The sequence below is a fragment of the Lithobates pipiens genome, unplaced genomic scaffold (genome assembly GCF_037356315.1).
Source record: "Lithobates pipiens isolate NorthernLeopardFrog02 unplaced genomic scaffold, aLitPip1_a1.2 Scaffold_3, whole genome shotgun sequence".
In the NCBI taxonomy this organism is placed as follows: Eukaryota; Metazoa; Chordata; class Amphibia; order Anura; family Ranidae; genus Lithobates; species Lithobates pipiens.
In genome coordinates this window covers 8,760,537-8,773,022 of record NW_027507790.1, presented here as the reverse complement: position 1 = coordinate 8,773,022, position 12,486 = coordinate 8,760,537, and the positions used below count along the sequence as shown (strand labels likewise).

General features: G+C 42.1%; 1 protein-coding gene across 1 annotated transcript in view; it reads right to left on the bottom strand.

The window, feature by feature from the left end:
• Positions 1-11,463, bottom strand: part of THOC5 (THO complex subunit 5) — a 42,520-nt gene extending 31,057 nt beyond the window's left edge. Inside the window, exons 1-5 of the mRNA XM_077461226.1 lie at positions 11,377-11,463; positions 6,158-6,253; positions 5,866-6,009; positions 3,231-3,344; positions 1,723-1,820 (exon numbers count right to left, since the gene is read on the bottom strand). Of these exons, the coding sequence (XP_077317352.1) occupies positions 1,723-1,820; positions 3,231-3,344; positions 5,866-6,009; positions 6,158-6,235 (434 nt within the window). The 5' untranslated portion in view covers positions 6,236-6,253; positions 11,377-11,463. The remainder of the gene's footprint in view (positions 1-1,722; positions 1,821-3,230; positions 3,345-5,865; positions 6,010-6,157; positions 6,254-11,376) is intronic.
• Positions 11,464-12,486: the final 1,023 nt, after the last annotated feature.

Below are 12,486 nucleotides of genomic sequence, written 5' to 3'. Positions count from 1 at the left end.
TCGGGGGAAAAAAATAAAAAATAAAAAAGTGTTTTGGTTAATATTTCCTGCATCATAAGGATTTGAACTTGTGAGAATGTTGTATTTCAAGAAATTATCCAAAGTAATTCAATTATTTTGCAATGTATGGGGATGGGACAGGCCATGTAAAAAATATTTAGCTTTACCTCCCTAAAACTTCACCTTAATTTTTTAGAAGTTTTCTATTTTTTGGAGGAGGGGGGGGGGGGGGGGGCGACTAGTTTTAGCAGGTATCGTCTCCCACTTATGCTCAGACAGCCTAGTTGATCGAATCAGAAGTTCTCGATCACCCCCTGCCTCTGCCCTCAACCTTCTGGGACATGTCACCAGTCCAAGAAGGCTGCGGGACCATTTACAAATAGCAGCATGGCTCGTACATACGCAGTGGGAAGCCAGCTGTGAAGCCTCAAGGAGTAACAACTGGCTTCAGTTAGTAAACATGCCGACACTGGGGACCCGAAGACCAGTGAACGAGCAGCCTGGGTGAAGAGGTTGCTGGATTCTTGGATGGGATCCTTAAAGAGAGAAAAAAAAAAGGGAGGGGGTTTTTATTTAAAAGTCAGCAGCTAGAGTAATTGTAGCTGTTGAATTTTATCTTATTTTTTGGTTAAAACTGAAGATCCTCGTTAAGATCTAGCACTGTGCTGCTCCTCCAACAATAGCTGTTGTCAAATGTAAAAAGGTATTCCATTACAGCAGTGCTCTTTAAAGACATTCAAAAGCAGAACTCCAGGCAAACTGATAAACATACAACCGAAGTACCTACAGTGCCTTGCAAAAGTATTCACCACCTTGGCTTTTTACCTATTTTGTTACAATACAGGCCTTAGTTCAATGTTTTTTGTTTTTAATCTCAATTATATGTGATGGTTCAGAACACAATAGTCTAAGTTGGTGAAGTAAAATTAGAAAAATAAATACATAAAACTATTTTTCAGACAAACTGATAATTGCATGTGTGTATGTATACACCCCCTTTGTTATGAAGCCCATAAAAAGCTCTGGTGCAACCAATTACCTTCAGAAGTCACAATTATTGAAATGATGTCCACCTGTGTGCAATCTAAGTGTTATATGATCTGTCATTACATTTATACACACGCCTTTCTGAAAGGCCCCAGAGGCTGCAACCACTAATCAAAACACTGCCATGAACACCAAGGAACTCTCCAAACAAGTAAGGGACAATGTTGTTGAGAAGTACAAGTCAGGGTTAGGCTATAAAAAAAAAAAATATCCAAATCTTTGATGATCCCTATGAGCACCATGATCTTCAAAGTTGTGGGCATGTTCTGTAAATGAAATGATGCAAATCCTCAAACAATCCATGTTAATTCCAAGTTGTGAGGCAACAAAACACAAAAAATGCCAAGGGGGTGAATGCAAGGTACTGTATATGTGAACCTCTTCACCAAAGGATTTGTAATTCTGTTCAGCGATTCACATGCTTCCGTCTGACAGCATAGCCAGCAAGGTGCCAATCTTGGTTTTTATTGTTGCTTCCTGTGTAAGCTGGCAGCTCAACATTGTTTGTTCACTGTACAATATGTAATTTTCCTTCAAGTCCACTTTAACAAAAGGGCTACAAATATAATTACACCACAAACTGCTGTTGCACCCTGCAACACTACCTGCAGTTAAAAAAAGTGAAAGAAAAATAGAGATATATTCAAATTGGTCTACAGGCTTGCACTGCCTTACTTGAACTCTAGGCATTTGGTGATTTCCTTCTGAAGGTGCATAACTTCATACAGCAAGTTCTGCAACTGCAAATGATATGCATCCACCTTCTGCTTGGCCTGAAAAGGAAAAAAAAAAAAAAAAAAAAAAAAAGGGGTAAAATAGATTCAAATTTCGCCTTTAACAAAAAAATTAAATAAGTGCACATATTTTTACAGGTTAAAAAAAATTTGCATTTTTTCTTCTACAACAGCCTGAAAAGCATTGCAACCACGATCAGCGATTCTTCACAGTAGAAACCATCTTCTGCTGTGCACTCAATGTCCCCCGGCACCCGCCGGATTGACTGCCGCAGTGGCAGATGGGACTTGTAATTAAAGTGGTTGTAAACCCTCACATAAACCCAGTGAAGTGACTGGCTTTAGATGATGCACAGAGATTAAACAAACCCTTCTACATAGATTTTTCTGGTTTATCTGCTGTCTTCTCCCTACACCACTACAAAAGGGGAGATCATGTTAAAAATGTTTCTTCATCTGTCAGGAGCAGAGGAGGGGGCAGAGAGGCTGCAGTTGCAGTGAGGAAAGGAACACAACCCCCTTCACACAGCAGCAGAACTGTGTTGTTAAAAGACAAGCTCCATTCTGAGCTCTCCCTCTCCTTCCCAACACAAATTTATCTCATGTGTCAAGAAAACTTCAGGAGGTGACTCATGCTGATAAGAGAGGGAAGAAGCACCAGAGAGAAACGACACTTAGAGCTTTAAAGTAAACACCACAGATATATGTGCTTTGCTCTGATTCCATGACCGAGGTTCACAACCACTTTAAAGAGGAAGTAAACCCTAATGGGTTTACTTCCTCTTTCATTCCCTGCAAAGGCAAAGTATAATGGACTACTATGCATCGCATAGTAGCCCATTATGTGTCACTTACCTGACACAGGAGCCAGCGATGTCACCGCTGTCCCCTGTAGTCCGGCGCATCCATCTTTTCGGTGGGGTCTCGCAGCTCCGCCGCTGTCATTCGGCGGAGCCGCGATGACGTCACTCCCGCGCATGCGCACAGGAGCCGACAAGCGCGGCAGCTCCGTTGTTGGAAATGCCGCGCTCAGTGCGCCTGCGTGCCACTGTCTACGGCGCCTGCGTGCCGCTGTCTACGGCGCATGCGCCATAGACAGCGGTGCCTGTCTTCAGGCAAATATCTCCTAAACCGTATAGGTTTAGGAGATATTTCTTGGACCTACAGGTAAGCCTTAATCTAGGCTTCCCAGTAGGTCAAAGTGGTTTGTAAGGGTTTACAACCACTTTAATTCACAGATTTCCTGCACAGCCATGCCAATTTAAAAATGTGACATTGGCTGCCTGGGGAGAGGCACCCTGCCTGCTGTCACAGGGAAGGGGGTTGCTGAACATGTTACACCCTAAATAAAACTGTTATATGTAACATGTTTAGAAGGTGAACTTATCCTTTAACACAATAGTGCTAAAGACAGCTGGTAATCTTATGGGTTGAGAATATGGCACATACCTCATGGGTTTGGTCTCGAGATTTCTTTAGTCTGATGTGTGCCAAACGATTGAGTTTCTTCAATGTCATGAAATGCACGCAGCTCTTGATCCGCCTCTCTTCTATTTCTGCTGACTATAGAGGGAATATAATCAAAGTTTTATGCCCAATGTTATAAAGATAATACACAGAATTTTGTAGATATTTTCTTTATATCTTTTCTTTAAAAACATGTAAAGTAAAACTAATTTTTTTATAATATTTTTATTAGCTAAATATAAAATACAGCACATAAACATGTCAGGTTTATGAGCCATAGGGAGTCAGTTTACCACTCCCTCTGTGGCATGTATTTATAACAACTAAAAAGAAATAATGCTAAAAATGTGAAAAGCACACTAGATTGCCACCTGCCAGAAGGATAGAAGGCTACAAAATATTAATAAGCAAAATTTCATATTTACATAGGAATACCAATATTCATAATATTAAATATTTGAAAAATGTCTAACATTAATGACAAAATCAAACAAGGTCTTCTGGATTAGCTGTACAAACAGCTAAAGGATTAGCCAAATATAGTTAAGACTTTACAGTTAGTCTCTTGATATAGGCCATTTCAAAGAATATGCTAAATCTTGTTTAAGAAATGTAAAGTGGAAGGTTCTACTATTTTTATGTGATTAAAGTCCAGTGTTAACTATCCTCTAGACTCCTTTAAAAATACATCTAAAATTAAAATTAAAAAAAAAAAACTCAGGACTATTAATAACCTTGAAGTTAACCTGTCAGCAGGTCTAAATTTTTAACCGTGAAAGATCTAACATTTGGCTTGCAGTTGTGGCACAGCACCATTTACTTGAACGCATCACAATCAGCGCCCGAGCTGCCTTCTGAATTTGTCATGAGGGATCGTTTTTACCATGCGGCAAAGATTTGTGGCATGTTTACACCCCCTCCTGGCTGCTTTTGCAACTAAGGGGGGGGGGGGGTAGCAGTTAATAAAAAGCAATAAAGGCTTTTTTCCCCCCTCCTCAAGTTCACATTTTATTTTAAGGTGAGCAAAAAAATTAAAAAAATGGATACAGAAAACTGGCTCTGTGACATCAGCCCACTGTCAGCTGAAAATGAATCACAGGAGTGCAGAACAAACTGCACTCCTCTGATCCACAGGAGAAATACAGCCAAACAAGGCTGTACTTCTCCTTTAAGGGTAGGGTGTTTTCAGTAGTGTGTATAGAATTACATTTTTGAATTTAGAGAATCAGTAAGGAGTTAAATTTAACCTTTTACTGCCTCCAAAGGCTTACAAACGGTAGAAAAAGGGGTGGGTGTATATTCCATAAGCTTTCTGATGTACAGCCACCCAGTTGCTTTCTCTGACCTCCGGAAGAGTCTGAATGACCATATATATTCATTCACTGATCTTCCCTAGCAGCAAAGAATACATCATATATATCTTCACTCTTCGTTTCAGGTGTCATTTTTCCTAGCCGCTGTGAGCAGGAAAGCTAATGAAGTGTGATCTGCGCTACATTATCTTCAAATAAGGGCAGGTGAGACATCAGGGGTCTTTCTGTCCCCTAAATATAAAGTTGTATGCCGGTAGGAAAAAAAATAAAAATAAATAAAGTTGCATTCAATAACTTAATGCTTATGTATGAAAATGCTGCTTGCGCCACACAAGTTGCATATTGCCAAGTAAGCGGAAGAGCAATAATTTCAGGGCCAACTAAACTGATGACCTTTGGAGTCTTTAAAGTGTTACCTATGGAAAGGTTTGTTGTTTTATGGGCATCCGGGATTTTAAAGCTTGACATGTTGGGTATCTATTTACTCAACCTCATCTTTTATAATATGGTGAAAAAGAAAAATTGTGTAAAGTAATTTTGCTTACCTTTAAATAAACTTTAGCATATTTTTTTTTACTGAACATTTGCGCAAATATTGTATGGTATAAAAAACATTGGAACTAATACCATTTTATTCTCTAGGGTATCTGCTTTAAAGAGGTTGTAAAACTCAAAAAAAAAAAAAAAAAACCTGAATCGCATATTAGCTCATTATGAAATACTTACCTTAGAATAAAGCCCTGTAGCGGCACCCGCACACCGCCGACATCTTTCTTAGAGTTACTTCAGGGTTTGCGGGCTCCGGCGCTGTGATTGGCCAAAGCCGGGATGACGTCACTTCCATGTATGCGCAAGAGAGCTGCCGGTCACAACATGGACCCTGAAGCATGGGCGGCCGTTTCTTCAGAGCGAATTCGCCGATGACTTAATCAGCTCAGTATACAGTAAATATCTTACAGTACCTTTAGGTAAGCCTTATTATAGGATTAGCTATAGGTACAAAGTCACCAGGGGAGTTTACTTGCTCTTTAAAAAAGTAAAAAAAAAAAAAAAATAGGATATCATATTTTGGGGGTTTTAGGTAATCTCTAGGCCTGAAATGATTTTTTTAGGCATGTACAAATAAATCCCACCAAACGACCCTGGAAAAAAAAAGGTTAAAAGCCATTTTGGTTTGCGTTAGAACTGCACTTTTTGTTGACCAGTAGTTTTGCACAAGAGCTCAATGTACATCTGTGATTCACGAGTACTTGGCTTAAGAAATTGCTGAAATCCATAACACCACAAATGTCCAATACACTCACTGCATCTTTGCTGCCCTTGCTTTTAAGGTCCTGAATTTCAGCCATAAGCCTATGTAGTTCTTCACAGGTTTCCTTGTATAGCTGGTAGTCCTTTTTTGGGTCACGCAAGTCCACCTCAGCCTCTTCACTATAATATCGCCCCTCCTTTATTGAGGTGGAAAAAAAAAAGTTACCATGTCAACGTATAAAACCCAACTGTTACACTTTAGGATTCTATAAGCCATTTGTGCTTGTTAATATTTATTATTGCACTCACAACATACTTTGGAAGTCAAAATATTCTCTCTGTTACCTGCTCCTCGTGACGGCTCCGTTTTCCTTCTTCCCCCCTAATAACTTTTGGCTTTCTCTTCTTACTATCTGAAGACATTGTTTTTATCTGAAAATGCTGTTAAGGACATAAAAGACATTGTCATTTGTGTATATTTTGTAAAAAGAAATTATATTTTAATTTTAACAAAGACTCATGTTTACTTAATAGCATCCTCTAGAGATGTCTGTCTCAGTGCTTAAACTGAGTTGTCAAGGCAGAAGTTTTTTTTATCTTAATGCATTCTATGCATTATGATAAAAAACCTTGTGTGTGCAGCAGCTGCCCCAGCACCTCCTAACACCTCCCTGAGCCTCCCTCTGTCCAGCGGTGTCCATAAGTGTCTCAGCCATCCAAGATTCTACTTCCTGATTGACTGAGACATAGCAGCAGTCCCAATAGCTCCAGTTGCTGTCATTTACAGTCAGCTAACAGGGGAGAGAGGGGGCAGGACTCCATGTCTGAATGGACACACAAACTGTGATTCAGCTCAGGTGCCCCCATAGCAAAATGCTTGCTGTGGGGGCACTGAACAGGAGGGAGGGGCCAGGAGCAGCGAAGAGGGACCCAAGAGGATCCAGGCTGCTCTGTGCAAATCCACTGCAACAGAGCAGGCAATTATAACATGTTTGTTATAGGAAAAATTAAGTGAACTTCAACTTGTTACTCCTTTATAGATCAAATGTGATTGCAACAAACGTATTACAATGCTAAGACTTAAAGCGTTTGTCACCCCAACACTTCATATTACTGATATGTAGCTGCTGTACCATGTACCTGTAAGAGAAAGTATATTTTCTCTTGGTATTGCTTCCTTTGTGTGAAATTTCTGGTCTTCATGCCAATCCTTCTGATTTCCTAATAAAAACTGACCACACCAAGCAGAAGAGCACACCTTGTCGAGTTCACTAGCTATATGGGAACTCAGTGTACTCTCCTCTCCAACAAGGAGACTTGTCCAGACACGCCCCAACTGCACTGCCATTTACTGGGAAGCCCAGTGTGTTGCTGCCTCTCCTCCTAACACCTCCTCCTCCCAGCTCTTTTGCAGTTGAGAACAGAGGGAATGTGATCAATTATAGAAAAAGGGATATATATAAAAAAAAAAAATAAATAAATAAAAAAAAGAAGAAGAGGAAAAGAAAAGAAAAAAGGATTTTTTTTTTTAAATATCTTTACAAAAATATTTTGCCATTATCTTCAATTTTAAACTGAATGGATTGTTTTACAAGATGATTGTTTACAATCACTTTAAAGAAGAACTGAACTCTAAATGAAGCATACAGCATAGTATTTGACATTTTCCACAAAATTAAGGCCTCTAATCCTTAACTCACGGCATAACCTAAATGTAATGTGACTGAAACCATACCGAGGCATTGTCTCTGGGAATGCTTCCATGTCTCAGAGTTTTGGGATATACTTTTGGGATATACCATACTGAGGCATGGTCTCTGGGAATGCTTCCATGTCTCAGAGTTTTGGGATATACTTTTGGGATATACCATACTGAGGCATGGTCTCTGGGAATGCTTCCACGTCTCAAAGTTTTGGGATATACTTTTGGGATATGGGATAGGGATATATGATACTGAGGCATGGTCTCTGGGAATGCTTCCATGTCTCAAAGTTTTGGGATATACTTTTGGGATATGGGATAGGGATATACCATACTGAGGCATGGTCTCTGGGAATGCTTCCATGTCTCAAAGTTTTGGGATAGTACTGTAGTATCTGGTTCCCTAAATTGGGAGTAAAATTCCCTTTGTTGTTTTGTACCTACAGGTAGGCCTATAATAAGGCTTATCTGTAGGTACAGTAAATATTTCCTAAATCTGTTTAGGAGATATTTACATGTGAAGCAGCCAGTGACATCACCAGTGGATGCGCACTGCACTCCCAATGGACAGCATGGAATCCCTGTGAGCGGTGACAGTGCGCCGCTGGAGGGGTCCGTTTCACAGGCAAGTCTGTCATAATCCACATCATTATATGCGGTGCCATGCTGGATGAGCAAGATAAAATTAGGATTGCCCATCTGTTTCTTGGTATGCAGAGGAGACTCTCAAGGGCACAATTAGATGTTTGCATCTACCCAAGGCGCCTTAATTTTGAAACTTTCCTATTCTGTTCTCAGACTAAACTATTACACACTAAAGCAAAGCCCAGAGCCAACTACATTTTGTGAACTCCAGGGTCACAAATACCTTTGTGGCTGTAAGCAACTTACAGGAATCCCAAATTTACCTTTGTCTAGTCTCTTTCATTGCATCAGGCCATATTGTGAAAAATTGTATTGTCTGCAATCTATTGGGTGCAAAACTCCAATGAAATTACTTTAAAGGAACTGAGCTCTGGAATATGTGCCAAAAAGGCAGACAGAGAACAAATGACTAGCCACTATTTTACATGTGGTCTCCCTGCTGCTGACCTTTGCCCATTACTGATTTAGGCCCCTTTCACATGATCAGCCCGCAAAGATCCGCCTGTCCATTTTTCAGGCGGATCCAAGTGGGCCACCCACTGACTTGTATGGGCAGGTGGATGTCAGCAAAGATGTGTCCGCTGACACCCGCATACAATGCGATAAGATCCACCGAAAACAGACAGATGGAGATACGTTTGCCAGCCTGTCCAGTGAAATGCACATGTCCATTTTAATTCGATCTTCCCATAGAGAACATCGGAACTCTGACAGGTCCCTCCCTGCACAGTGAGACAGACCTGGAATCCATCTGCTCAGAGGAGATCAGAGGAGCGATCCATCGCTTAGCTAGCGGAGTCCCCCTTGTGTGAAAGGGGCCTTACACTGCCTTGTTCTGCACTGTGTTCGTGGGTGGAAGTAGACATCTTCATAGAAACCGGGTTCTTCTTCTTCTGTGAGTCAGATTCCAGCCACCAGCATTGAGCTGCACAGCAGTAAAATCATCAAATCTCACTCTGGATCTGCTAAAATCAGTAGTCAAATGCAACAGTGCCAGAGATCTTACACTGCAGATGTATAGCTATGAGGTTGTAGGCACACTGGCACAGGAGAAACACCTATCAGGAAGTGCACAGATTTTTCAGGAGGAATTTCAGACAAAGAGGTCAATGGTATGACCGTGCTGCTCTATAGGAGACTAATAAATCATAAGTGCTCATTGACAGCATCAATCTCAGGCACCTGCAGAGACCAGTGCTGTCACAGCACAAGCAGAGGGACTGCTCCTTAAACATTTACAGCCATGCTCACAGCAGATAGGGGTGAAAGCCCTCTGTAGAAAAACATGAAGAGCAGGCAGAATCTGTCCTTCACTCATACCTTAAAACCAAGCAAACAGGAAGTGGGCGGGGACACAGCATCGCTTTCTAGAGCTGCTACTATACCAACACTGTAGAGATAGGTACTTCACATCAGTCCCTGCCCACAAGGAGCTTACAATCTAAGAGCCCTATCTCCCATTCATACAAGCCAGTGCTCCACAAATCCCAGGCGCCAGGTCACCATTGCGGCTAGAAATGATGTCCTGCCACTTGGGCTTTCGTCAGCCCATTCACTGAGCTGGTGAAGCTCACACGCTCCAAGCCGAGTGGATCTCAGGAGGTGATCCCCATCCTAAAGGGGCTCGGCCTTCCATCTCCTGGGGCCATGTGCTGGGCCAAGCTGTGTAGCTGAATGGTATTGGGGGTGTCCCCAGGCAGATCACATGTGGGAGGCAGTCAGCTCTGACTCAGTTGGGCAGTGCAAGGTGTAGTGGGCTGTCAGCGCTCTGGTCTCAGGGCGATTGGCTGGATCATCGCCACCAAGGGCTACATGGTGAACGCCTGAGGACAAATTGGCCGTTCCACACACACCTGTATATGTATCCCAGGCTCCATTTGCCCACCTGTGGTCCCCAGACCGGTATGGCAGGTGTCACTGGGTAGAGGGGAGGAGTTTCTGACCCGGAAGCGACACGTACAACGTCACTTCTGGATCCCCGTTGAGGTTCCCTGGCCATCAAGGCTGGGGAGAAAAATGTAATGCAGTGCAATCTGCGTTGCATTACATTCAGTGAAGCACATGGAAGACATTAAAAATAACTTGTCACCATAAAAATTACCACATAGGGGGCTCTGTCACCTACTTGATGATAAATAAAAAAAAAAAATACGTTTTTTTTTCATTGTAAAAATGTAAAGTTACACCCAACCACATAACACCCCCCCCCCCCCAAAAAAAAGGCCTCCTCACACATACACATGTACAAATGTAAATGCACACATGCGGGCACCTACACCTGAACGACACTACCTGCCTGGAGTTTGCATGTTCTCCCTGTGCCTACGTGGGTTTCCTCTTACACTCCAAAGACATGCTGGTTGGTTAATTGGCTTCTGTCTAAACTGGCGCTAGTATTTGTATGCGAGTACCTAGGTTGTTGGCTCCTTGAGGGTAGGGACCAATGTGAGTGGGCAATGTATATGTAAATTGACAGATTTATACAAGTACCTTAAATAACAATAGGGTCGATTTAGAGAGGATCCAATTAACCTACCAGCAAGTCTTTGGAGTGTGGGAGGAAACCCACACAGGCACAGGGAGAACACTTACCCATACACATGTGTACAGCTGGATCCAAGAGTGGCACAACGCCAATACAGAAGCAATCAGTGTTCAGTGTGGTTGTTTATGCTTGAAGACACCACAACTAGTCAAGAATCCATGAGTATGAGTCCTTAGAAGCAAGTTTAAAATTCAATAAAAGAAGATTAAAGAAGAGAAAATAAAAAATCTTAGGGCATTTAAAAGAAAGGTCTATGGGTTGCCACATGATCCTTTTAATCCAGGACACACATATTATTTACACAGGTTCTGTGGCTGATTGAGGTGAAAAACTCACTTAGTGTCTTATCTGCATTAAATCAGCCTCAGAACCTGTGTAATTTATATGTGTCCTGGATAAAGGTATGATGTGGGGATTGGTTTGAATACAATGCCACATAACCTACTGCGAGTTCTATCACCTTACTGATCATAAAGTACAATGCAGTCCGAGGTGTTCATCTTCACTACAATGTCAGCCATGGCATGCTGGGAGTAGTAGTGGCACAGCAGCTGTATAATAACATACAGACATCTGCGCTGCACTAGGTATGGTTATTCTCTGTCATATGGGGTTGTCAGGCGCCCTCTTCAGCGTTGTGTAATCGCAACTATAGGATAACAATGTACTTACATCAATGCGGATCTTCAATGAACTCCGACAACTCTCATCTACTTCCGTCCGCAGACCACTCCGACCGGATGTACAACCTATGACCCCCAAGCCTGCACCATAGAGTGTACAGTGCCCGCCGGGAAAGATAGTCTCCACCCCCACACTATACAATATACAATGCTTGTGAAGAGCGTCTCCAGATGAAAACACCACTCATTGTGGAGGGAAATTAAATTACATGTACTGCAGATTGCAGAAGTGCATCTGTTATGAGCGGGGAGAAAGCGCCTAAACTAGTGTTATTTTAATAAAGCCCAACTCCAAGCACACCTAAAAAATAAAAAAAAGACCCTTTCAGTGCTTACCACCCTTAGTCTCAGTTCACACTAATGCAATGCGGGAAATGTACAAGATTTGCTGTGTTTCCCCACAATCGTACTATAAGCAATTCCATGGCGTCCCTGTGATCTGCTGCAGGTATCAATGTTATCGCAAAGTGGAGGGCCACCCGAAAATAAAAAATGTAATTAATATTCTTAAAAAAAATAAAAAAATATATATATTTTTTAATTTACCTGAAACCCCTGTTGCTAGGCAGTCTTCCTAATCTGCCTCTTCCTATTCCACAGCGCTGCCTCCTTTTCGGCATGCGGCCCCGTTGCCTTCTGGGACGTGTGTGTGTCCCAGAAAACAACAGGGTCATTCACAAAGCGTGATGCGGCTAACGTATGCGCAGTGGAAAACGGGCAGTGAAGCCGCAAAGGCTCCACTGCCTGTTTCCCTTCGTTAAGATGGAGGCGCCAGTAGCTGATCCGATGGACGGATCAGCCTTGGGCGGCCGACATCGCGGGCTCGCTGGACAGGTAAGTGTCCTTATTAAAAGTCAGCAGCTACAGTGTTTTTAGCTGCTGACTTTTAAAAAAAAATCACTGCTGGAACACCACTTTAACAACGCCCCGAAACAGATGGCAAAACGCAGTGTGATTGCCAGAATCACATAGGTATAGACACCTATGTGATGCGACTCAGGTGTGGGAAAAAAAGGGTCCTGCACCATTTTGGTGTGCAAGCGATGCCAGCCATACTAAATGTATAGCTGAAATTGCACTGCATGGACATCGCATGTGA